Source organism: Heloderma suspectum, chromosome 10 (genome assembly GCF_057233095.1).
Source record: "Heloderma suspectum isolate Gila_16-S chromosome 10, 16-S_ref, whole genome shotgun sequence".
Taxonomy (NCBI): domain Eukaryota; kingdom Metazoa; phylum Chordata; class Lepidosauria; order Squamata; family Helodermatidae; genus Heloderma; species Heloderma suspectum.
This window is the reverse complement of record NC_139467.1, coordinates 17,120,660-17,146,435: the sequence shown is the minus strand read 5'-3', so window position 1 is coordinate 17,146,435 and position 25,776 is coordinate 17,120,660. Positions and strand designations below refer to the sequence as shown.

Here is a 25,776-nt window from a genome sequence, read left to right as displayed (position 1 = left end):
ATGATTCATGGTCTCAAAATGGAGCCATGGCCCAGTTGGAGTCACCAGGAAAAGAGCCTTCAGTGTGGTGGCCCCCTTCCTGTGGAACTCCCTGCCTTTGGAGGTCAGACAGGCACCAACATTGTGCTCCTTCTGGCGCCTCCTGAAGACATTGTTATTTTGGGACGCCTTCTTTGAGTGACCAGCTGTGGTTTATTAAATTCAGCCTTATCGGAACTAGTCTCTTTTAAAATGTTTTAATTGTTTTAACATGGTGTTGAATTCTTTTATCCTTGCTGTTCACCACTCTGAAATCTTTGGCTGCAGAGCAGTAAATAAATAAATAAATAAATAAAGCTACTGTTCAGTGCCGCCTTCAGGTTTTTCAGGGCCTTCAGACCAGACTCCTTCAATCAGCCTCCTCTCTCGGTGAATTTCCCTTTCCACTACCTTTGTCATCTGCTGCTGTTGTTCCTCATCCTTGCTACTACTTGGTTGCTTGACAGGCGGACAGAAGCAGGCAGCGGCATTCTACAGCTCCTCTTTCCCACCAACGCCATTTCTGGGACAGAGCGAGAGGCAGGTGAACAAGCAGGTTGCAATGCTGAAGTGGAGGAGCAAGGCCAGGGAGCAAGGCCAGTGTTGAGGGTAGGCATAGCTGGGCACTTGCCAAGGGCCCGCACCCCAGTGGGGGCCCACTGACAGGAGCCCCCTGAATCTGCTCCTCCTCTTCATCATTGCACCCTGCTCATTCTCTGGCCTCTTGGTCTGGTAACCCAGATAACAGTGGTGGTGAGAAAGGGAAGCAGTAAATGCTCTTGTCTACTTGCTCATGGGATCTGTGCCTGTCAAGAAAGCAAGCGATAGCAATGATGAGAAGGAGAAGAAGGAGCAACAGCAGTTGTTGGCAGTAGTGGTAAGAAGGCAGGGAGCCCATTGAGGGTCTCTTGCCCAAGGCCCTCAAAAGTGGGCCCCTGCTGGGGTGTGGGCCCTTGGCAGGTGCCCAACTATGCCTACACTTGACACCAGCCCTGCCACTCTTAAGAAAAATGGTCTCACGTATGTTTTCCAAGTCCTCCATTTTTCTTCCTCTGACATCTACTTCTCTACTGCATCCTTATCATCATTCCCTATCGCACTTCCTTAATTTACTCATCCATCCCTTCATTTACAGCTTCCATCACTTCCCATTGACTTATTCATCCTTACCAAACCTGCTTCCATGTTCCCACTTCTTGATGTCTTGAGGTCATGTTTAAATGAATCCAGCTTCCTGGAGTGTTTGCTTGCATCCTTTATGGGCCACTTTCCCAAGAGCCAAATGGCATCTGAAGACTAACAAGAAAAATCATCTGCCTAAAAAAAGGGTGAAAGACAAGAATAAAAACAGAAAGAAAAAGTCAATAATTAATCTAGTTCACCTTTAAAAGGACTTGGTAAATAAAAAGATCTTGACCTCCCTTTCGACTTCACTGGGAGTGGGTGAGAATTGTTTGGTTGAATAGGTGCCACTGCTAAAAAGGATCTACTCTGCATGGCCATTTATCACAGCCAAGATCTCCCTTTGTCCTCTCTTGCAAATTTAACCGGATGTCCGTAAATGCCAGATGAGATTAGTACTCAGCCATCATTTGTGGTTGTTACCATATTCTTCTCCATTAAGTCCTCTGGTACACGGAAAGGGCTTGGGAGAGAGACAGACTCTTCTCTCATTTGTGCTAGGATACTGAGGTCAGAAAAAGTGTGAGCCTCTTCCACTATTCAGAAGGGACTCCTGCTGTTTTTTACCTTCTCCAAATTGTGGCACCAATCAGATTCCCAGGAGGAATATCTGCGGTCCACTGGGTGTCCCGCTCGCCAGAAGGTTGGCACACTTATCCCGGCGAGCTAGCGAGTGGATTTGTTGATACCCAATTCTAACCTTGTTGTCTTTGGATTGTGTGCTCACAGGCGATGGAGGGACCCCAGCTCTTCCTGCCCCACTGCCACAAGGTAAGTCCCTTCCCATTGAAGGATTTGGCCCCAAACCTGGGGGAAGCCTAGGGAACAACTCACAAGACTTCCTGATCCCACCACTGCTGCCATCCCTACCGCCACCGGCCATCTTCAACCAGACAGCTCCGCCCAGTACCCCAACCGGAGTTGTCTACAGCCTGCTGAGCTCAGCAACTGCCTCCTCACCTCCAAGGCTGGTTCAGACCCTCCCAGGCACCTTCCCAGACATCTACGATGGGGACATGAAGAAATGGGAGGAGCATTTCCACAGCATCCAGAGGGCCTACAAAGAGTTTGGCAAAGAGGACGACTTTGCGATCCGAGTACTCACCGAGGATTTCACCCTCCCATTCCCTTTCGCCTGGCCCAGAGAGGGCGAAGGGTCTGGACCGCCCGCCTTCAATTCCGCCGACTGCGCCGGCTTTGACTTCTTCCTCCACCCGGGGCAACCTGTCCCTCGCCTACTCCAGCCACTGCATGCCACCACTCAGGCGTTCTTCAAGAAGAGACAGCTGGAGCAGCTGGCTCTGAGTTACGCCAGCAAAGCATCCCTCGCCAGCACCCCGGGGCTGCCGTCGCCGCAAGAGACTGGGCCCTCCTTGAGGCCGGACATCATGGTCATCACCAGCATGCCCTGCGTGGCCACCGCAGCTCCAGCCGAGACGCCCTTTCTACTGCAGGATGGCAAAGGCCATCGGAACATCCAACCCGCCCCTGTGGCTCTCCCAAATTCGGCCCCAATCCAGCCCATCAACATTCAGTTCATGAGCCCCACGCACCACGGGCCATTCTAGTCCCCATCAGTGTTCCAGATGTGAGCAATGCTCTTCAAGTGGGACTTTTTTTAAAGACTGTGAATGCTGCTGCTTTGTATGACTTTGCCATGACTGCGTGGCACCAAAACCTCCCTCCCACCACTTCCAGACATTGATGGCCATTGATAAGGAAAGCCAGGAATTGTAATGCTAAACACTGTACACAGCTATAGATGTCTATCTCACAAGCCAAGTCTGTGCCCCAATATCTAGGAAGGAGGTTAATAAAAACACACACACACACAGTTGTCTTCTACCCCTTGGAGCTTTGTTGTTGAGATCAATAGGATGGCAAAAATACTGTCCAACTGTCACCTTGGCACTCTTAAAAAAAAATTACAAAAGATCTGCAGTCTGGACTACTGCATTGTGCTCTGCGTGGGGAGCTGCACTTGAAGATGGCTTGGAAGCTGCAGCCAGTGGAGGAGGTTATGGCCTGTTTGTTGACTAGGGTCAGTGGTGTAGTGGTCAATTTGGAAATGCGGGCGTTCACTGTGACAGTCTCCAAGGGCAGTCAAAAAATTTCAGGCAGCTGTGTCGATCCATATCAACAAACCAGTTCTAGGAGTTTTCATCTCCACCAGGAGCACGTCTTTGGTAAAGCAAATAGGTCTTCATTGCCCATTCCAGACCAAGTCATCCCAAATACTCTGCATTCCAACATGGAACAATATATTGCTGCTTGGAAAATTCATTCCCCCCCACAGCTACAGTGAGGATCGCAGCCAAGCTCAGAGGGAACAGGGAATTCTGAGGGGGGTGGCGGATGACATCAGAGTCCCTGCTAATGAAAAAGTGCCAGGGCTGTCAGTCCCTGCAAGCCCTGCCTCCACAACACCACTGCCTAGAATGGGCCACAAAACACACACACACATGGCTCTTTTGATTCAGCTGCACAAAGTGCCAGTGAGATTCTGTGCCCAGTTCAAGGAGCTGCTTATTACCTTGAGCCCTTAAATACCCTGGGTCTTGCATAGCTCAGGGAGCACTTCCTACCATTTCAGGGGTGGGTGGAACCTCTTTCAGGCCAGGGGCCAAATTCAATTTTGGAGAAGCTCTTGGGGGCTGCATTCCAGTGGTGGGCAGGGCCAAGGGCAAAAGGGGTGGGGCCAAAATGCCACCATATTTTAGCTTAAAACCCTGACTGCCATTAACCAAGCAACCTTTTATAAGGGCGGGCGGGGGGAGAGACCACACAAAAGTAACTGCTTCTTCCCCCCCTTCCTCTCAAGTCTATGGATGAAACCCTAGTCCCTGTGCCACCCTTTAGGAGGGTATATTACATCAATTAATGGTGTAGGGCCATTTTGGTGGTGGCACCTACATTGCAGAAAAATCTTCCCAGAAAAGCTCTCTGGTTCTCTTCGCCATGTGTTTCACCAGACTGTAAAGACCAACCTGTTTTCCAAAACCTTCACAGTTTAGGTGCCTGTTATTTTGGGTAGGGGTAGCTATAATGTCATTCTTGCGCTTGCTTGCTTCTATGTATTTCGTAAAATATTTTGTTTTTCTTTGGCTTGTAATTTTAGTGTTTTGTCATGCATTGCCTCCAGTGCTCTGTAGAAAGGTCCCTACCAAATGTTTAAAGCAAATTGAAACTCAGTCCAGACAAGACAGAGGTACTGTTAGTGGATGGTTTGTCGGCCCAGCTAGGTGATGTTCAACCTGTTCTGGAGGGGGGTGCACTCCCCCTAAAGGATCAGGTGCGTAGTTTGGAGGTGCTCTTGCACCCAGGACTGTCACTTGAAGCACAGGTGGACTCAGTGGCATGGAGCACTTTTTATCAGCTTAGGCTGGTATGCCAACTATGCCCTTATCTGGACAGAGATAGCCTAGCTACAGTTATCCATGGTCTGATAACCTCTCGTCTGGATAACTGAAATGTGTTATACGTGGGGCTGCCTTTGAAACTGTCTGGAAACTTCAGCTAGTCCAAAATAGGGCAGCAAGATTGTTAGCAGGGACCAGCCAACAAGATCACACTACACCAGTACTTTTCCAGCTGCACTGGCTGCCTGTCCATTTCCAGGCCCGATTCAAAGTGCTGGTATTAACATGCAAAGCCCTAAACAGCTTGGGGCCAGGTTACCTGAAGGATTGCCTCCTCCCATATGTGCCTGCCTGGATCCTAAGATCATCCTCAGTGGTCCTTCTCCATGAGCTGCTGCCAAAGGAAGTGAGGTGGGTGGCTACCAGGAAGAGGGCCTTTTCTGCAGTGGCACCTCGGCTGTGGAATGAGCTCACTAGAGAGGTTTGCCTAGCACCTACATTGTACTCCTTCCAGTGCCAGGTGAAGACCTTTTTATTCTCCCAGTATTTTACCATTTTAGCTTCCTAGTCTTTTAGCTTTGTTTTAAATCTGTATTTTAAATCTCTGCATTGCTGCTAGGTTTTATTCTGCTTGTACTGTTATATTGTGATTTTAAGCATTCCTATTTCACGTAGCTTCATCCTGCGCTTTGTGGTTTTAATTTTTGTGAACCGCCCAGAAAGCTTCAGCTATTGGGCAGTATAGAAATAATAAATAAAAACTTCAGAAGTGCCAGCAGGGCCCCACAAATGGTTGGGTCACGAGGCTATTTGTCATCAATCCAAAGGGCCAAGAGGTAAGCAGTATGGTTGAGGGCTTGCATGGGTCAAATTCCAGAAACAGCAAAAAGCCCAGAAACAGGTAATGTAGTTTAAGATAGGCAAGAGGTCAAGCCCCAAAGGCAACAACTGAAGAGCTGAAGGGCAAGTTGCTGATAACATAATCCAAACACAGGTGGGCATGGAGTTAGGTTTTGAAAGCATACAAGGGAAGGGAGCTGGGCCATAACCACTCAAGGCCTATCGGATGGGAGAAATTGCTCAGGCTCAAAACAGCCAGTTCTTTAAATCTATATCTAGAAGCTACACTAAGTAATCCAGACTTTTTACTCTAGACTAGGTACAAGGTACCAGTTCCAGGTCTTAAAAGCTTCCCCTACCCCCCTGCTGGGTTCCAATCTGGATCAAGCCCCTAGAGTAAAACTGAAGAAAAAACATAGCTGCCAGATACAAATGGAGGGAACAATCCTATGGCCTCTAGTCAGTGGCTAGACAGGAACCGACCTCAAAGCCTGCGCTCTGAGGTTGGTTCCCAGAGAGCCCACCTTCCCCCCATTCCACGCTGCCTCGCAGGCAGCGCGGAACAGCCCCATGCACCGTGCTTGCCAGAGGGGTGCGGAGCAGCCAAAACAGGGCATTCCAGGGCGGGGAGGGCGGAAATGCCAATACAACACATCCCATGTGTTGTCCAGCAGCCTCCTCCCTCGCTCAGCCCTCCCATGGCTAGACAGCCAAAATTGGCTGTCTAGCCACAAATGCAGGGCATGAGGGCAGAGGGAACGATCCCTTCCGTGCTTCTCCTGCCCTGCATTGGATAGGCGGTCGCCTCTGAGTTCGGAGGCGGCCGCCTATCTGCATAGGATTGCACCCTTAGAGTAATGTCTGCTTTGGCCTTGAGTTGCAAGTTCTGAGGTTTGCCTTTTAGGCCCCAAGGTCCACCAGGTGGAAGATACTGGCTTGGGACGGGGAAGGAACGTTCTCTTGGGAGTTTAGGAACCAAGGGTGACATTGAAGACATGCCCAGCCCAGAAATTTGTCTTCAGTTCCAGAACTGAGCTCACAATCCAGGCATACAAAAATCCACTCCTGTTCTGCTCCCAAGTTTTCTTCCATCTCTGCAGCCAAATCTAGAAGGGATTGAGGTGGGGGAAAATAAGCCTTCATGTGGCTTCTGTTCTTAAACAATTGGGAGTCAGCAGTCCTTGGTGATCTCTTGCAAATCTCAAGAGTTGTACTGGTAGATCCCAATATAACTTCTACCGTGCCACAACTCCCGGCCTATGTGGTGCCCTTGAAGCACGGGGCTCTTTGCTTGACTTGCAGTTGATGGTGAGAGCCATAGGACAGGGGTCCCCAAACGTTTTGGACTCATGGGCACATCTGGGAATTTGATACTGCTGTGGGCACTACCACAAAATGCCTAATCAGCAGATCACCACTTTGACGTCTGCCTTTCGGGTCTACAGATCTTAGGCTGCATTTTAGTCCGCAAAAATTTTTGCTTTGTGTTTAATGGACACTGCAACACCCCTTTAATAGGGGATTGTCTAATTCATCTAATTGCTGGCAGTGCAATACAGCTAATGCTTCTTTTAAACTGCATGTTTTGGCAATGTCCAGTAACTGCTTCTTTTTGCGGGGAGGGTATGACACAGGGGGAAAATTGAACTGGGACAGCCTTTAATATTCACTGACGTACACACTCTTTTAATTTATTTACCTGCTTCCTAGAAGTTAATACATGGTCAGCGTAAATGGATTATCTGTGCCCTTTTGACAGCTAAAAGACTGATATTACAACATTGGAAGGATAAACACTCACCTCCTATAATGCAATGGATTGAGCATCTCATGTCTTCAGTAACTGAGTGGCACACAGATGCCATCTTCAAATGGCTACTTATTTGGACTTTGGCCCACTTTTGTTGAAGCCCATGTATAATTGCTAGAAAGCTGTATACATTTCATACAAATCCATATATGCATATTTAAGAAGTGGGGGGATTTTTTAATATATATTTGGTACCCATGGGCATCAAGTTGGGGACCCATTCATGGGTGCCATTGGAGATGCCCATGGGTGGTATGTTGGGGACTCCTCCCATAGGAAGGAATGCACTGGAGCTTGGCCTCTGGGGTCTGGGTTCAAGACCTTTCCTGGTGCTGTATCTCGCGCTCATTGGACTGAAATCGGAAGTCATTCAGAGGCATGGCTGACTGGACCTCGGCCTGGCATGTCAGCTTGGGGCAGCTGTCCCTCCCTCTTGGAATATCTCACAAGCAAGGCAAATAGCCGGCCTACGTCTTCCAACACTTGGTTGCCACTTACGCATTTGGGGGCCAGTGGGAATTCTTCTTTGGCAAACCAATCATGTGAAGTAAAATCCACGCGTAGCACATGAACAGGCCTGTAGAGGGTGAGGGGAAGGGAATCCCATCCTGGTAACACTGGGAGAAGGAACGGGGGCAAGTGAGGTCTGCCTGTGTAGGACTCCATCTATGCTGGAGGTTGATCTGAAAAGGAAGCAGAGTTGATCTGCACTCTGCAAGAAACCCTGTGGCATGGTGGGTTCCCTAGAAATTTGTCACAGAAACGGCGTTAAGTCTCCAGTGACTTCCTTCCAAGGCACAGCTGCAGAACCTCAGACCGGGGGGCAAAATCCAGCCCTCTGTGGGGAGGAAGCACGTAATCCAGCCTTCCGGGGTTCCCATAAGGCTCCATTCTCCTGGCTCCACTCCCTTTCTCCCAATCTCTGATCATTATTCAGTCACATTTACAAGTCAGCAATCTGCTCACAAAACCCTTCCCCCTTCTCCCTAAACTCACTTATTTTTATTTACTTCAAGATCGGTATTTTATTAATTACATTTATATCTTGCCATTCATCCTGCCATTCATGGCAGTGTACATGGTGTGCTCCCCACCCCCTATTTTATCCTCTCAAACAACCCTGTGGGGTAGGTCAGGCTGAGGGATAGTGGCTGACTCAAGGTCATCCAGTCAGCTTCATGGTTGACTCTTTGGGTTGTTCAGACATAACGACAGCTTTTGGTGGCAATTCTTGGGTTAATTAGCCCATAACATGCAGGGATGCGCATAGCGCACAAGCCACTTTGTTTCCAGGAACAACCTACGAATGATTTATTGTGAGGAATGTCTCTGTGATGTCTGAACTTGGGCTGGGGTTGTTCAGTGCGGAGTAGGGGTTAGAGTGTTGGACTGGGACTCAGAATATCCCGGCTCTAGTCCCCACTCGGCCATGAAGCACACTAGGTGACTTCGGCCATGAAGCTCACTGGGTGAGTATTATGAGCTTTCTCTTTGGCATAAGGGATTGCCACACTCAAACACAGAGGATTGGATCCAGACTTGGCCATCCTTAGAGCAGACCCATTGAAACAGACAGTACCCAAGCTAGCCATGATGAACTTAAGTCCCACTGATTTCAGTGGGTCTACTCGAGGTATACCTAAAGCAGGATCCAACTCAGAATACTATGGGGCGAGCTTAATACCCACCCGAGTCAAATTTTCCTTAGGAGTGCTCAGTGAGATGGGCATTTCCCCGGTATGACTGATACCTACTTCGTGATGTATTTATTTACAATATTTATATACTGCTCCACATCTAGAACAGATTTTGGAGCAGTGAACACCAAAGATAAACAGTAAAAGAATAAAAGATTAAAACACCACATTAAAATTATACTTAAAAAAACACACACCATGCCAACAGAAACTGTGACTGGTCAACTGAGGAATGCCTCCTGGAACAGTGCTGTTTTCAGGAGGGGCCGGAAACAACACAGTGTTGGTGCCTGCCTGACCTCCAGGGGCAGGGAATTCCAAAGAAAGGGGGCCACCACACTAAAGGCTCTTCTCCTGGTGGACTCCAATCGGACCATAGGTCCATGTGGAACCACCAGGCGCATGCCCTCTGATGACCTCAGTGGCCGGGCAGGTTGGTAACGGAGAAGGCACTCTCAGGTATCCTGGTCCTAAGTTGTTTAGGGCTTTGTACACTAGTACTAAAACCTTAAACCTGGCCCGGTAGCAAATAGGCAGCCAGTGCAGTTCCCTCAGCAAAGGAATTACATGCCGGGAAAGGGCAGCTCCTGACAACAGCCGAGCTGCTGCATTCTGCACTTGCTCCAGCTTCTGGAGCTGGATACAAGGCTGGCACCAGATTTGAGGCCCTGGGCAGCAATGCCCTGCCCACCCCCTTCCCAACTTATCAGGGGGCAGCAGGGTGGGTGGTGACACCGTCGCAAGCAGCAGTGGGATGGGCAGCAGCATGCAGCCTGGCACTACGCAGAGAAGTGCTAGGCAAGGCTGACACAGCCACCGCCATCTTCATTTCCCCAGAATGCTTCTGGGCTCTATGTTGGGGCCCAGAGGCATTCAGGGGAAATTAAGACAGCAGTGGCTGCAGCTGCCTCACCCTTTTCAGAGCACCAGGCTGTTAAAAGAAGTCTGACATCAGCAGCAGTGGGCCGTCTTGAGGACCCAACCTTTGCCCCACCATGCCAGATGCTGATGCCAGGTCTGTTGGGATCAAGGGATTTTCCTCCTCACCGATATCAGACCTTGCTTCTACCAAGTCACAGGCCGAGCAAACTGAATCCCACCCCACAACTCCCAACGAAGAGCAAGCTCATCTCCAGAAGCCTTTATAAGCGAGCAGGCTTTATCACATGACCTCTCTCGACCCGCTGGTGTTCAAGAAAGGCTTCTTTACTGGTCTGCCTGGTTGTCTTGTAGACCTTCCCGTCCCCACCCCAAAAAATAAAGTCAAACTTATTGTATGTAAGTCAAACCAAAGGACCACCTAGCTGAGCCCCCTGCTCTTTTTAGAGGAAGGAGACAGCGGAAATTAATGCTGCGATCTTGGAGGGAAGTCTCACTGTATCCCATGGGGCTAACTTCTGAATAAACATGCAAAAGATCAAGCTGCACAACTCTTCACTGCCCTGAGTCACAAACACACAGGTCCTTCTCACTGGAATGGTATCAGCTGTCCACTTTCTGGGCTGAATTTGGCAACCTTTAAAAGCAACTAACAGGGTAATCCTATGCATGTCTACTCAGAAGCAAGCCCTATTAAGTTCAATGGGACTTACATTTACAGGATACATTTACCTGGAAGTCCCATTGAAATCAATGGGACTTACTTATGAGTAGACATACATAGGATCGCATTGTAAGACACAATAGACTACTGGATATGCACTCTATTTGCCATCTGCATCCCCTCTATGTATCCTAGTCTTATGTAACTGTAATATATGGATTCACACAATCCCTGCCCCTCTCCCCTTTCTCCTAAAACAGATTCCTCCTGTCAGCATTTTGATTAGGGGAACTGGATTCCAAGCAAGGGCAAGAACCGGGCACAATTACTCCAACTGAGCATGCTCATGACTTCAAAGTAATGATGGAGCAGCCTTCCCCAACCTGGCGCCCTCCAGATGTGCTGGACTACAACCCCCACCACCCCAGGCGTCACAGTGCTGACCAAGTATGATAGGAGCTGTAGCCCAACACACCTAGAGGGAAGCAGGCTGGGAACCGCGGCAAGGTTTTGTGCCACAAGGGAGGGGTGAACGTCTCTCCGAATACTCCCAAGTCTTCCCCAATCTGGTGCCCTCCAGATGTTTTAGCCTTCAACTCCCATCAGCCCCCTAGCCCGCCTAGAATTCTGGGAGTTACCTTGTAGCCTATGAGGTAATCCAGGGATTACCAGTAAATTCGGGACAAAGCGAGCTTTGTGTGATGCATCGCGTAACGTGGAAACAACTTGCGGGACGCAGGTTTAGACACGGCTAGCCGAGCCGATGACTCCATTTTCGGATTCTGGGAGCGCACAAGGGATAGCTTTCTCCCACGGTTCCCAGTACCCGTATAACCGGGCCGCGTCGTTGCAGCGCAACCCCAGGCATATGTGCCGGGAAGTCCCACAGCGTGCTCAGCGGGGCTTACCCCCAGGCAAGCGCGCACAGGGTTGCAGCCTCCGTCAGCTCCGGCAACGCTCCCCGCGCCGAGCATGCTCAATAGCGCTCGGCAAGGCCGGACGGGACGTGCAACCTCGGAGCCTGCGCTCCTTTCCTCGGACGCGGAGTTCAGCGGCATTTGCCTCCGAGCGCAACGCGCTGTAGATTTCGCAATCTTTTTTTTTTTTTTTTTTGAACGAGTGTTCAGCGCTGCCCTGGCTAAATAGATCCCAGTCCCGGTCTCCCCTCCGGCACACCAGTGAGAGACTATTCGGGCTGGGGGGGGCGACCTGTCAGCACCCCCCACTAACCCACCCACCCGCTGCCTAGCCCCTTGAGCATACGCGCATGCGCTCTGGGGCCACAAAGCAGGGGGAAATCTTGAATAGCCGATCGCCCACCTACCCACATACACACACACACACACACACACACACACACGCTTTTCCTCGGTGTAGGCCTGCCGCGGCAAGATTCCGCCGCTCCCCCTTTTTTCGGGGGGCGGGGCGGGGCGGGGGGGGGGTGTCGGTCCGCGCCGCTGCAACGCTCTAAAAAAACACGGCGCCGCACACAGAGCAACAACGCGCCTCCCCCGCCCACGCTGTCGCAACGTTCGATCGAAGCTCGCAACGTTCCATCCGCCGCGGCGGCTCGTTTGCAACGTTCCATTCCACCTCCTCCTCCTCCTCCTCCCCCGCCCCGCTCCGCTCCCTCGCTTCCCCCGCCCCGGATCGTCGCAACGTTCTATCCCCTCCCCCTCTCGCTCCGGATTGTTGCAACGTTCCATCCGCTGCCGCGCGCCGACGTTCCAAAGCAGGCCGCCGGCGTCCCATCCGCAGCCGCCGCAGCGGGTCCCCCCTCTTCGTGCCCCTCGCTCGCATCCGCATCCTCCTCCTCCGGCTCCCACGCTCTCCCGTCTCGTCCCCCTCACGTGTCCCGGGCTCCCAGCTGGGGAAGGAGAGGAGAGGAGAGGAGGGGAGGGAGGGGGAGAACCGCTCGCTCGCTCGCTCTCTCTCTCTTTCCTCCTCACATGACCCGAGTGTTTGTCCCCGTGATCAGCGCCTCGGCTCCCGTGTCTCCTCCGCGTCCCCTCTACCTCCATCCGGCGTGAGATTTAAAACTCATCCCCTCCTTCTCCTGCCTCCTCCCCACCCCTCTCCCCCTGGTGCTGCGGGGCCTTTCCCCCCTTCCCCTCTCCCTCCCTCCCTCCCCCCTTTCCCCCTTCCCTCTCCCCCCATGGACATGCTGGATCCCGGCCTGGACACAGCCACCGCCTCCGCTGCTTCCAGGTAAGGAGAGGGAATCCCCCCCCCCACCCCGGTCCTCCTCTCTCCTTTTTTCGGGGATCCGTCGTCCGCTCTCTGCACGGGCCTACGAGGGGTGGGGGAGGGGAGAGGGAACCAGCCATGATCCGCCGCCTCCGTCTCGTCCTGCGGTGGCGGCAGCAGCGCAGAGAGGGGGAGAACAAAATGGAGGACAAGGCAGAGAGCTTGGGAGACCAGCTCTCGGGGACCTTTTTTGGGGGGGTAGTATGCGGGGGGGGGTTAATTCTAGGGAGCTGATCGGGAGGGGAGGTTTTAGAGCCTGGAATTAAGGACAGAAAAACGGGGAGGCTGTGATCAGGAGGGGTCTGTGCCGTTATAGGGACGGGATCCTTTTCCTCACCCCCCTCGCCCCCCTCCCCGCCCTGCCAGAAAAAGTGACAGGGAAGAAAGCGACTGCCCGGCCGGCCTGATCAGCAAAGAGTTGCCAAGCAGCCGGAGAGGCAGCCGGACCTGGGAGGCCACGGATCGGCCGGAAAGACAAAGAGCCGCGAAAGGGACCGGTGGGGTTGAGAGGGAGAGAGCCCAGTGTGGGGTAGCGGTTACAGCTGCTCTCTCCCAGCCTTGCTGCCCTGCAGATGTTTGGCGCTGCAAGTCGCGGCAGCCCCAGCCAGCATGGCCTATGGTCAGCAATGCTGGAAGGTGGAGTCCAAAGCATCTGGGGGTCGCCAGGTTGGGGAAGGCTGGGTTGGAGTGCCTGACTAGGCTCCCGTTCAAGTCCCCACCCGGCCGTGAAACTTACTGAGCGACCTTGTGCCGTTGGCGATCTCTCAGCCCAGCCCACCTCACGGGGTTGTTGTGAGGGTTTTTTGAAAGGCCACAGAAGGATCTCTTCCACCCCCTTCTCTATCCAGATCTCCTTAGTGGAAGGGAGGCAGGGAGTGTAATAAATAATAGAATAACTAGGTGAATTGCTGGACAGGGAACTGGGGTTGGGGTGAAGGGGCAGAAAACACAGGCAGAGGAGCTGAGTGAAACCGCTGGTTTGGGGCTTAAAGGCTTGTGGAGAATCCCGCTCACAGAAGGCCAAAAGCCTGTTCATACGTTACTGTTTGTGAGTGTGTGTGGGGTGGGAGTGCAGGTTTGTGCGTACACCTAAAATATCATGCACGTACAGATGTTAAGTATAGACCTGACTAATACACACGTCATATGCACACGTACACTGGGGAGCTGGGATTAGCTGTGTACCTCGGTTGCAGTGCCAGGTTTACTGCTTGTAATGTGTGAAACGGCCCTGGGTGTGTGTTGAGGACCTTCTAGGGAAGGGATGGGCAATTTCAGGGAATCCAGGGGCCAGTTCCCACCCCCAGACCTGTCCTCATGTGGGCCACACTCATGCCATGTCTCACCACCTGGGGGTAGCCCTTGTTTCCTGGGTTGCAGGAGAGCTTCGCCCTTGCTTCAAGCAGCACAGTCTACCATGTGGCAGTCTGGCAGATCCACTGGAGGAGAATTGCACCATGCTGTGGCACTTACCCCAGGCTTGTAAAGAGCTGCTCAGGTCGTCCGTGGTGAGGAAAACTGGCCCCTGGGTGACCAGACTGGGGAGGTTTAGTAATCTGGAAGAGAGGGGTGTGTTGCCATAAATGACTAAGAGAGGTACATGTTAGGCTAGTAAAAGCTACTGTGTGGGCTTAGCAGAGCTGAGTTGATACTGACTCTCCTTTCCCAGGAACATCTTAGCATCCTGGGAGTTGTCTTTTGAGTAAGCACATATAGGAGGGTAAAAGGCTATGATCCCCAGGTGTTTTATGGTTAGAAGAGATAGGTGTTCAGAAGGATTCCTATGGGAAGGAGTAATAGGATATGTATCTTTTGATATTGGGGGCTTGGCGGGAGGTGGGCAGCAGCTCCACCCTTTGCATACTAAAGGCCTCAGGTTCGATCCCCAGTATCTCTGTGTACAGCTGGGAAAGACCCCAAGATGCTGTTGGGTTGCAACTCCCATACACAGCAGCTGTTGCTGGCTGGGGCGGGTGGGAGTTATAGTCCAGCAACATCTGAAGGCAAGCCCTCGTCAACAACGTCTGGCAAGCAGATGACCCAGGATTTGTTCTCAGAACACGTTGGGAGGGGTGGTGAAAGTTGTTGCATTGTCAGAAGAGGGAGGACAAATGGTTTTTCACGCTTACATCAAATGCTTGAACCGTTCCAAGCTCTTTAAATATATGAGCTGCGTTTAGGAGAGGGGCAGGTTTTGGGTCTGTTGGCACATTGGGCAATTGGAGAAACGGTCCTGGGCACCACCATGAAATGGGCATGTTGCAGAGGAAAGTGTCACCCTGCAGCCACCTGCCATCTTCATTTCCTAAGGATGCCTCTCATCCCCACATGTAACTCAGAGGCATTAATGGGAAAAGAATATGGGAAGAGCTGGAGGTCCTCACTTTGCTTTGAAGCTATCCCAGCTGCTGCCAGCAAGAACCTTTGTTATTTAATTAAAAAATAAAAAGTGGGAGGGGTTTGGGCACCTCGGCAGGCCCCAAGAGAGGTGTCTGAAAGGGCACAGGTGCCCACGAGCGCTGTGTTGCCCACCCCTGTTTTAGGACACTTATTTCTTTTTCTATTCTGCCTTTCTTCAATAGAATTTAGGCGACATTCGCATAGGCAGCCTCCCATCCAAGAGCATGCTTAGCTTCAGGAAGATGTCCTGCCTCACATCCCTTTGGATCATATTGCATGACAAGTGGAAAGAGGCAGAGAGATGAAAAGCTTGTCTAAGACCAAGTAACACTGCTGAGTTTGGGGTTAGACTAGCATTGGAGGGGAGAGCTGGGTTCAAATCCCCACTCAGTTATAAAGCTTGCTGAGTGACCTTGGGCCAGTCATTATATCTCTCGGCCTACGCTACTTCACAGGGTTGTAGTGAGGATAAAATGGGGGCAGAGGAGAACCATGGAGATTCCCCTGAACTCTTTGGAAGAAGGCTGGGATAAACATGCGGTAACGTTAAATAAATGAGTCTCATATTTAAGCACTGGCCTGGTCTCCATAGGCGACCAGAAAGTGCATGCAGGAGAGTGAGCAGGCTGGCAGAGGAGGGTTGGGAGTGCTGCACCCAGCATAGAAACCAAGCAGGCTGCTAGAGGAGGGACACCCTCTCCCTGGCGCCTGGTATAGAAATGTGTTTCTGCCCTTCCTTTGTGAACCCCCAGCAGGCTAGTAAAGAATTTTGCAAGCTAATAACTTGGGGAGGGCTTATTTTCAAGGCTGATCTTTTATTTATTTATTTATTTATTTTTTAAAATTGAACCGGGGACTTGAGAAGCTCAGACATCACAGTGTTTTGCCAGTATGCTACACTGGGAAGGGGGCTGAAAGACCTATGTTATTTTACTTTTGTTGATGGCATATAAGAGGAACTTAATGAGTTGCTTATCCATCTTCTCCCCCCCCCCCCCCCAACACACACACAGACTTTTCATATTAGGACATTTTCAGGGAGAGGAGGGGGGGCTGAATTAAAAGAGAGAAATCTCCTAAGCAGGGACATGCTCCAGCTGCGGCCTAAATACTTATATATAGGTTGGGGTAAGAGAAGTATAACTTGACGGGAGCCAGAAATCACTGATGGTACCAGGAGGAACGTAGGCAGCTTCCTTATATGGTGTCAGTCCATCCAGCTCTACACCAGGGGTGGGCAGACTTCAGGATTGTTGGATCTTTTTATTTTGCTAGAACCCCAGAGATCCACCAGTTGGAGCAGGGAGCAAAAGGCATATACTTAGACCCAGTTTGTACATAATGGTGATGGTTCCTGGGTTGTTTAACCCAGGCTTTCCTCCAGCAAGTGAAATGACCAGCATTCTCGTTGATTCCGTTTTCAGGTAACAACCCAGGAAGGCTCATGACAGTTTCTGGGTTTGGACGTCACAGAAGAACCCAGGAACGGCATTCCTGGATTGTTAAGTGAAAATGGAAGTGATGAGCGCAGAGCTTGTCACTCCACATGGAGGTGGCAATTCCTGGGTTAAGCAACCAGGAATTGCTGCTGTTGCGTGCAAACTGGGCCTTCAATTAAAGGACAAGGTGTCTCTGAGCACGTCCTGAAGCCAGACATTTGTTTTCATTACCAGAACCAAGCTCAGCTCGCAGACCCTTTCGTCCTCAAAGTCCACTCCTGGTTACCTCAATCTCTCTTTGCTTCAGCAGCCTAATTTAGGAGGAGAATGACAGCGGTGGGAACAAACTGAGCAGGAACAATAGGAAACCTTGCTGATCTATTGCAAATCTGCTGGTAGATCACGGTCTGCCCACCCCTGGCCTAGGTGGATTGGCAGTGGCTCCCCAGGGTTTCGGACAGGGGTCTTTTCTCTGAAGACGCTAGTGATTGAACCTGGGACCTTGTGTGCTCTGCTGCTGAGCCACAGCTCTTCCCTGGGGTTGGGTGTGCACACCTGCTGGGCAGGGGGTAGAACAGCAAGTGGTCATGGACAGGGTGGGTAACTTGTGGCCCTCCAAATCTTTTGGCCTACAACTCCCATCAGCTCCAGCCATCATAGCCAATGGTGAGGGATGATGGGAGTTGTAGGCCAAACTATCTATTGCCCACTTTTGGCTTATGGGAGAGTGGGAGCCAATCTACATTACAACTTTAAACTGGTTTCAAACTGGTTTATCTAAAGGGATCCTGCAGTTTCATGAGGGTACTGAGAATTCTTTGCTAGAGACCCCTGCCCAAGCAGCCCCTCTTCCTAGAGCTACAATTCCCAGAATTCCTGTATTTGGTAGCCGTAATCACTAAAAACAGGTTTGAAACCAGTTTAAAGTTGTAATGTAGATTGCCCCAGAGGGCCGTTAATGGGGAACAGAGGTGAAGAACTTCTGAACGCAGTTCTTCAGTGTATGGTGAAGGTGTTGTCAGGACGGGCCCCGGGTTTCTTGGCATGCCAGCAAAGTGTCCTCTGGTGGGCTCCTCCTTTCAGGGTCCTCCAGTGAGCGTGCTCAGCTGTGGAGGTTTCAGTCAGAGCAGCCCTGGGCAGCTGGGTTCAGCTGCCCTTTTGATTTCCCACAATTCCTCTGGGTGGTGTTAATTTGGGGTGCTGCTCAATGTGCTGGGCAAAGAAAGAAAAATTGAGGGGCCAGGCAGGCATTCACAGTGTGCCTGAGCAGATATCCAAAGGTGCCGGATACTGGCACCAGCTCTGGGGGTTATTTATTATGTATTTAGACTCTCCCCCCAAATCTTAATATACCTGAGATTTCTGAGAGCAAAAGAAATAATCACGCAATGGATCTGGGATGTAGCCTTACAGGAAGACCGAGCAAGGGCTCGGTACTATCCAGCACCTGGTAATCACAATAAAAACTTTGCTTCCGCAGATGACCTTTATGTTCTGGAAACCCCTAAATGTCGCAGAGCCTTTACCCTGGATTTAACGTCTTGACATCAGCTCTTCTGGAAGGGAGATACTCACAAATCCCGCACTCTCCACATGATTGCCCCTGTCAATCGGGCATGGTTAAAACATTTGAACATGTCTTATTATACTGTTGATATTATAAGGACATTCATTCCCATTATATTGCCCTGATTTTAATAAAATTCCCGGGCAGATCTAATAGGTTTTACTCCTCTCTTCTTCTTTCAGGGTCTACTGAGGAACTTACTGTTAAGGTGGCAACATTCTGTGCCCGGGCATGTTCTTTTAGGAATCAGATGGTTACATCTTATTACAATTCATCTTGGTATTAGCTGATACTAATACATTTATTGACGCTAGTTTTGATCTGAACTTGTTGTTCTATATATGCTTCGTATTTATAGCTGGTACTGTATTTGTATTTGTTAGCTTGACTCATATTTGGTATTCCTAGTGGCTGGTCTGTGACTGTATTTAAATAAAAGTAAAATATTTCTTATTTATTACATTTCAATACCGCCCAATAGCCAAAGCTCTCTGGGCGGTTCACAAAAACCATTATATGCGGAAGAAGGAGGCAGGGCGGGAAGGCGGAGCAGTATACAAATGTTGTAAATAAATAAGCTTGGGGTAGGGGGTTAGGCTGGTAGCTGAGTAGTCCAGGGTCTCCATGTACTTTGGAAAGGGTTTGGCCTGGAACTCCCATCCATTGGCTATGCTGGCTAGAGCTGATGGGGTTGGTTGTAAGCCAACACATCTGCAGGGCCAGAAGTTGCCCACCCTTGAACTAGCCCACAGAAACATGAAGCGCGTGCACAATTGATGCTTTCAATGCAAACATTCTACTGTGCACCATGCACATGTTTTGGGTGGTGGAGGATATAGTGCACAGGCCCAGTTTATACTTGCAGCAGAGTCAAATGGTAACGCCTTTCCTGGTCTGGGCCACGTCGGCCTTGAGGACCTTTGTCTCATTTTCAGCCCTGCTGCGGTGAAATTCCCAGAGGTGTGCTGCCATTTGCCCAAACCTAATTTATCAAGACGCCTCATAGCCCCCTCCTCTGTTATGTACATGAGGTCCCCTTTCTAACCCAGAGACATTCCGCGCGCCTTTCCCAGCTGTAAGAATAATTAGAACCTTTCTGTGTCGCCTCTGCTAATAAAAAGAAGGTCTCTATCCACTTTGTCCCTGTGCTAGTTCTTGTGGAATCAGGTTGATATGTGTGGGTTTGGTTTTTTTAACATTTGTATATAGTGTGCCCTACATTGAAGGTGCTTCTGGCTGGGCAGGCATAGGGTAGGGTGTGGGGTGGAATGGGGAGAAGAGAGGGGAATATTGGGCGGGCAGGGGGCCTCTGTTAGGGATTGGCGAATGAGCAATGTTCAAAATTGCCAGGAGTCTCCGAACAATCACGTGCCTGATTCCCATTGGTGTTTGAAAAAGTGGGAAAATTGTGCAAATCAAGCCATGATTGAATGGGAGATTTGCCCAAATTTCCTCCTTAGGCTAAAGTGGGGCTGATTCAGTCTACAGAGGAAATTTGCACAAATTGAACACAGAATCGGGAATAAGATGAACGTAAGTACGCGTTTGGCAGTTTACGAATATTTTCAAGGAGACGTGCTTGCCCTCACATGTGGAGCTTTGAACATGGCATGCTTACATTTTTGCAAGCAAAAACTAAATTCTCATACATTCCTAGGCTCTGTGGTAAGGAAGATGATTGAGGAGAGGGCCACCTCTCCGGCTGGATGAAGGAAGTGTGTCTAAATAGAAACATGGCGTTACAGGGTTTCTTTGAGGTCATCTAGTCCAGCTCCTTGCTTGAGACAGGAAATCCAGAGCATACCGAATGGATGGCTGCTCATTCAACCTATTCTTGAAGACCGTGCCGTGGTATCTCCCAACCTCACCCCACACACACATACAGTCTTCTTTTCTCCAGTCCAAACAGGCCTAACCTGGTTACTTAGAGGGCTTTAAAAAAAAAAAAAAAAGTCTTGTTATCCATCTTTATTGCCCCCCTCAGGACCTGTTCCAATTTACTTATTTAGTTGTTTATTCTAATATTTATATACCACTAAATATAATAAAATCCCTAACCCGTTTCCATATACGTATTAAAATCACATTTAAAATGCAACATTAAAAACAATTCCGAGTACAATAAGAGCAATATAATGAGCAGTAAGGTGAAGCACCTTAATTAATTTAATTACAACCCAGGGAAAACCTTGGTGAACAAGTGCGTTTTCAGGAGACATTTGAAACACGCCACATTTTCTGCCTCCCAAACTGCACAGGGGAGGATTTTCCAAAGGGTGGATGCTGCTACCACGAAGGCCCGCCATCGAGGTGTTGCGTGGCGACATTCCGTTAGTTTCGGAATGACCAGCAAGGCCTCCTCTGACGATCTTTAAGATTGGCTGGGTATGTATTAGGGATGTACGGACTGTGTAAAATCTGCTCTGTCTGTTCCGCAGATCGTCAGGTTTTGCCTTTCATTCCGCCATCCGCCCACAGACGGATGCGAGTATTTTTTTCGTCATGTGGAATCTACGGAAATGATTGCATAAATATTTACGTAGATATTTACATAGGTGTTTACATTAAATGTTACGTACTGAGGTGAATAATGTATTGTCCCCCATTCCATTCAATGTTTCCTCAGCAAAAACTTGCGTATTTTTTCTATGGATTTATATGCGTAAATTTTGGGAAAGTAAAAAAATCATCCGAAAGTCCACGGACTCTGCATGGCCTGAGTGGGGCGCTCCGCGGTAGATTCCGCAGGTCGGATTCTTAGAAATCCGACCTCATATTAATCTGTCTCGAATTTCTGCAGCATCCCTAGTATGTATAAGGGAAAATGGACTACTAAGTATCCTGGTCCCAAGTTGTTTAGGGCTTTGTATAACAATAAATAACCTTGAACATGGCTCAGTAACAAATAGGCAGCCAGTGCAGTTCTTTTAACACAGGTGTTATGTGGGCATACCTGGGTGAGCCAGTGAGCACCCTAGCTGCTGCATTCTGCGCAAGGGCAGCCCCACACAGAGTACATTGCAGTAGTCTAATCATGAGCATACTGTGGCTAGGCTATCCCTACCCGGAACGGGTGTACTTGGCATACTAACCGAAGTTGGTAATGGGTGCTTCAGGCCACCAAGGTCACCTGGGCTTCCAGTGACAAAAGTGGATGCAGGGACACCCCAAACTACATACCTGCTCCTTCAGAGGGAGTGCAGTCCCATTGAGAACAGGCAAACAGCCCAGTTCCTGGACCTGGGTACCGCCGACCCATAGGGTCTCTGTCTTATCAGGATTCAGCTTCAGTTTTGTCTGTATCCTTAAAGTACGCTGCCCAGAACTTGACACAGTATCCCGGAGAAGGCCTGACAAGTCCAGAGTAAAGTGGGCCCTTATTTCCCGTGACTTGGAAATGATGGTTTTATGAATGCAGCCTAAAATTGCATTTGCCTTCTTTGCAGCTGCATCAACACTGTGGCCTGATGAAATGGGGGTGGGGATGGAGCAGAGACATCCTACATAAGGCAGGAGGTCCCCAGTATGGTGCCCGTGGGGTCCACCAACGGTACCCGCAAAGCTCTTCACTCGCTGCTCCCTTCAAAACAACGTTCTTAATAAACGATTGAAAAATGGTAGGGCGCCAGTTCTCCTTCCTCTTCCTGGACCTGCTGCTTATCAGCTGTTCAGCGAGCAGGAAGAGAAAGCAAGGCAGAGGGGTGGGAAAGAGATAGGCTAGGAATGGGGAGCAACAGAAGGGAAGTGGTGGGGGAGAGAAATAATGAGGGTAGGGGCTGGAAGTGGAGAGAAACAGCGAGATAAACCAGTGAGTGGGGGAGAGAGAGCAAGGCTAGGGTCTAGGAAGGGAGAGGAAGAACAGGCTAGGGATGGGGAAGTGAGGTAAATAGTGAGGAAAGGGCTTGAGTGGAGAGAAATAGCTAGGCAAGAGGCTGGGAGTGGCGAGAAACAGCAAGATAAACAGGTGAGTGGGAGAGACAGAGCAAGTTTAGGGTCTAGGAAGGGAGAGGAAGAAGAAGGGTAGGGTCAGGGAAGGGCGAGAAATAGCAAAGCTAGAGCCTGGGAGTGGAGAGAAAGAGAGGAAAGGGGAAAGGTCTGTGTGGTCAGAGGAAGACTGGGCAGGCTAGGAGCCATCTCCCCCTTCCTCCCAGCCTCTAGCCTCTGTATTTCTCTCCCTTACATATGGCAGGCCCCCACCACAACCATTCTGTGACTAGCCACATCCTCCATGGGAGCCATTTTGTGGTGGTGCCCACAGCAGTGTCCCAAATTCCCAAATGTGCCCATGGATACAAAAAGGCTGGGGATCCCCGGGGCTACCGAGGAAGAGTTGGGGGCCATCACATAAGACTTAAGGGGCTGTGAGGTGGGTTTACGACGGACGCAGAGAACCAGTGGCGTTTTTGAAGGCTGTAGAATTGTGGTCCAGGGAAATAGAGGAGCTGCGATGAAGTAGTGATGGGTGAGGGGGCCCCATCCCCTCCCCAGTTCAGTCTGGAATCAGCTCAGTGATTATGAGCTTTTCTTAGCGAGAGTTCAGAAACAAAATGGTCTGTTTTCCAAAAATTATCTCCTGGGCACATAATGGGGCATGAGTGTTGCAGGTGCTGCCTGGATGCGCTTTATCTTACTGACACCCCCACCCCGAAATATAGTTCTCAGAACGGTATGGGGCCAAAGGATTCATGGAAGATGTGAGATTTAAAGGAAATAGGAGTGGTGGTGTCATTTGTTTTGGGAGGCAGTTCAAAGTAATAAAGCGCAGCAAAGGAGAAAGGGCGGTGTCATTTGAAGGAGCAAATGACGGCAAATGATGGCTGGAGGAGCAAAAGCACAGATGTATCAGGCTACAAGAGCAGAAAAGACCAAAAATCCTGCCTGCTCATTGAGATCTTTTGGAGAGGTTGTCCTGTGTGTTTCTCTAGCATTTCAGCTGCCTTTGGTTGTGACACAGGAGAGGGCCTTTTCTGTGGCTTTAGCAGTCTGCCTCACCCCCTCCCTTTGATGGCCTTCCTCCGACCTGCTGACATGCTCCCATATGTGCACTTATTTATTAGATTTATTAGCCGCCCATCTGGCCGGCTACCCGGCCACTCTAGGCAGCGTACAGTACTAATAACACGAAATACAAGGAATTTACATAATTGACTGAACAAAACGACATAACAAAACAGCACTGCTCTAAAAAACCCTACCCCCCCAAACCCTAACCCGCCGTAAGCCCTATTGAACTCAGTGGGATGTACTTCTGAGTAGGCGTGGATGGGATCGTGCTGTTAAATCTCCCCAGTGTAATATTCTGAACTGTGATTATCCGCGGTCTTTTTGTATTTGTTAGCAACTTTACCTGATTGGTTTCAATGTCATAGCGATGAAAGCTACTTTGAGCATTTCTAACGGAAAGGCAAAGTATAATAATGATAATAATTATTATAATTATATTATTATAATATACAGAGGGCTTTGAAGGGAAGGATAGGATGTTTATGCTGCATCTGAGAGTAGCTAGGTAGAGATTTAAAGGGTGGGGGGTGTTGCATGGTCAGATTGATGAGAGCAGTGAATGATTTTGGCAGCCAAGTGCTGGATAGAGATGGGGGACTATTCACACATACTTCTACTGCAGCCTGCAAATAAGTCCACAGAAGTTACTCACCTGCAATAATAGTAATAAATAACCTGCTTGGGCCTGGCAGAAGAGGAACAGAGAATGTCTTCCCTCCTGCAGCTGTCCACTGCATTTCTGTGTTGGGCACAGAGGAGGGATAAAGTGCTCCATCCATCCTCCTCCATCCCTGCCGGCTCCCCTGCATGGAATTCCTGCTTGCCTATGGCTACCAGGCTAGTGCTTAAATGCGAGGCTGAGACATGGTTCTAAGACAACTTGTTACTTCGTAGGCCACGGCTCGGGCACCTGTGGCCCTCCAGACACTGATGCACTTACTACTCCCGTCATCCCTCCCTGTTGGCCAGGCTGCCTGGGGTTGATGGGAATTGGAGTAAACCAACATCTGGAGGGGGCAGGTTCCCCACCCTTAACATAGGCTGCTTTGAGAATTCTTTGTTGGAGAACAGCTGGCAAATGTTCCAAGTCAGTGAATGAATCCCGGGATTTCCTGATGCAGCTCTCTGCTACAAAAGGGCAGCTTCAGGGGAGTCCCAGAAGCGTCGCCACTTCCGAAAAAGCAGAGTCCCAGCTTTTGAGCCCAGACTCGTGCTGCAAAATGGAAGGTATAGTGGTTAGATGGTTGGACAAGGAGCAGGGAGATCTGGGTTCAAATCCCCACTCAGCTGAGAAACTCACTGGGCGATCTTGGGCCACTTTCCTCCTCTCTCAGGCTAACCTACCTTACAGGGTTGTTGTGAGAATAGACAGGAGCAGAGGAGAGAAAAATGTACGTAGCTCTGGGCTCCATGGAGGAAGGGTGAAATAAAAGCGTCATGCCTAAAACAAATTCGCTGGGCTGTCCTGCCGCTGCCAGGAGGACGCCTGCCCATTGTTCTGGCAGTGCGTTGAGACAATAGATGTGTCTGCCTTTTTGGGAACAGCGAAGTATGCCTCTGAGACAAATCTAGGAAAAAACAACTCTCTGGGGGTTTGGCACCAAAGCGCGTCTTTGGACTCCGTGGTGTATGCACAGCCCTGCTCGAGGGGGAGGTCTCGAGCCAGCTTGGTTCAAACAACTGGCCCTTTAGAGCCAGGGTTGGGAATTTGTGGCCCGCGGCCTAATTTCACGTTGGTGGCAAGGAAGAAAAGGGGGGGGGGATGGCAGAGAGTGAGAATAAAAGTGACCCTGCCTACTTCAGGCTCTGGCCTTGCCCAATCTGGCGCCAGCCCCCGAAGGATTATCCCTGAGCCTTCAAGAACCCTCTCCCCAAAAGGTTCCCCACCCCTGCTTTACAGCTTTTTTGCCCAGCCTCACTTCTGTGCCTTAGGCCCCTTCCCTCGTCTGCATGGCAGCGGCATCTCTGCGCTGTTCTGCTCTGCGCCAACATCCTGTGGAGATACAGGCCTTATCTTCCTCTGCCAGCGGATTAAGATAGCTGAATGCCTTCCAGCTCTCTAGTCTGCTCTCCGTGAGCAGCTGCGTGCCTTCCCTTCATCCCGTCTCTGTGAAAGCAAGAGGATATTAATGTTGAACTCTTGCAGCAGACATCAGCGTCGGAATCTCCTGCTTTCAGGAATGTCTGGGTTTGAATATCAAGGTCCCCAGTCGATGGGAGGAAGCAGGAAGTGTGGCTTCATGGCTCCCCACATCCGAGATGGGACTGCATCTCTCTGGGCACCGCACCGTAAGAGATTGTCTCAGGCGAAGCAGGAACTGCTAAATCAGTGGGAGCTGCCCTGGGGCAGAAAAAATACATTCTGTGCCCAGGCAATATAAATTCTGCACTGAGGAGAAAGGAATTCTGTAACCCAGGGGTCCCCTGTCAGCAGCTGGGCCGCAGGGGTGTGCGAAACCCCCTCACCTTGGGTCCGTGGGGGGGGGAGCGATCTGTTCCCCCCCGGAATCCTCGCCAGCCCTGGCCGGCTGCGCTCCGCAGCAAGTCTGCGGAGCTGCTGGCTGGCTCCGGCCGCTGGGACGCAAATGGCATCCACTATGCGGACGCCATTTGCATCCCTGTTCTACAAGTAATAGGCTATGTAAATCTTTACGTAGCCGATTACTGCAA

The 25,776-nt window shown here is 50.2% G+C and overlaps 3 protein-coding genes across 10 annotated transcripts in view; 2 read left to right on the top strand and 1 right to left on the bottom strand.

The window, feature by feature from the left end:
• Nucleotides 1–12,565, bottom strand: part of LOC146337836 (uncharacterized) — an 83,328-nt gene extending 70,763 nt beyond the window's left edge. For 6 of the 7 annotated variants that reach the window (XM_084815348.1, XM_084815344.1, XM_084815349.1 and 3 more), the window contains exon 1: nt 1,189–12,562. In XM_084815348.1, coding sequence (XP_084671474.1) covers nt 1,189–1,203 — 15 coding nt within the window. In that variant the 5' untranslated portion in view covers nt 1,204–12,562. Of the gene's footprint in view, nt 1–1,188 lie in introns of all 7 variants that reach the window. The other variant, XM_084815342.1, reaches the window with a different exon arrangement.
• On the top strand, nt 1,580–2,768 carry C10H8orf90 (chromosome 10 C8orf90 homolog). The gene is made up of 2 exons (XM_084816323.1): nt 1,580–1,649; nt 1,930–2,768. The coding sequence occupies exons 1-2, from the start codon at nt 1,580–1,582 to the stop codon at nt 2,766–2,768; spliced, it is 909 nt and encodes a 302-aa protein (XP_084672449.1).
• The window catches only part of USF2 (upstream transcription factor 2, c-fos interacting), a 39,276-nt gene continuing 25,896 nt past the window's right edge, over nt 12,397–25,776 (top strand). For both annotated transcript variants that reach the window (XM_084815351.1, XM_084815350.1), the window contains exon 1: nt 12,397–12,657. In XM_084815351.1, coding sequence (XP_084671477.1) covers nt 12,605–12,657 — 53 coding nt within the window. In that variant the 5' untranslated portion in view covers nt 12,397–12,604. The remainder of the gene's footprint in view (nt 12,658–25,776) is intronic.

Bases quoted from the DNA above. Each gene is read 5' to 3' on its own strand.
- C10H8orf90 (XM_084816323.1), top strand. From the start codon at position 1,580: ATGCCAGATGAGATTAGTACTCAGCCATCATTTGTGGTTGTTACCATA. The intron at 1,650-1,929 runs GTACACGGAAAG...GTGTGCTCACAG, and splicing joins CTTCTCCATTAAGTCCTCTG to GCGATGGAGGGACCCCAGCT.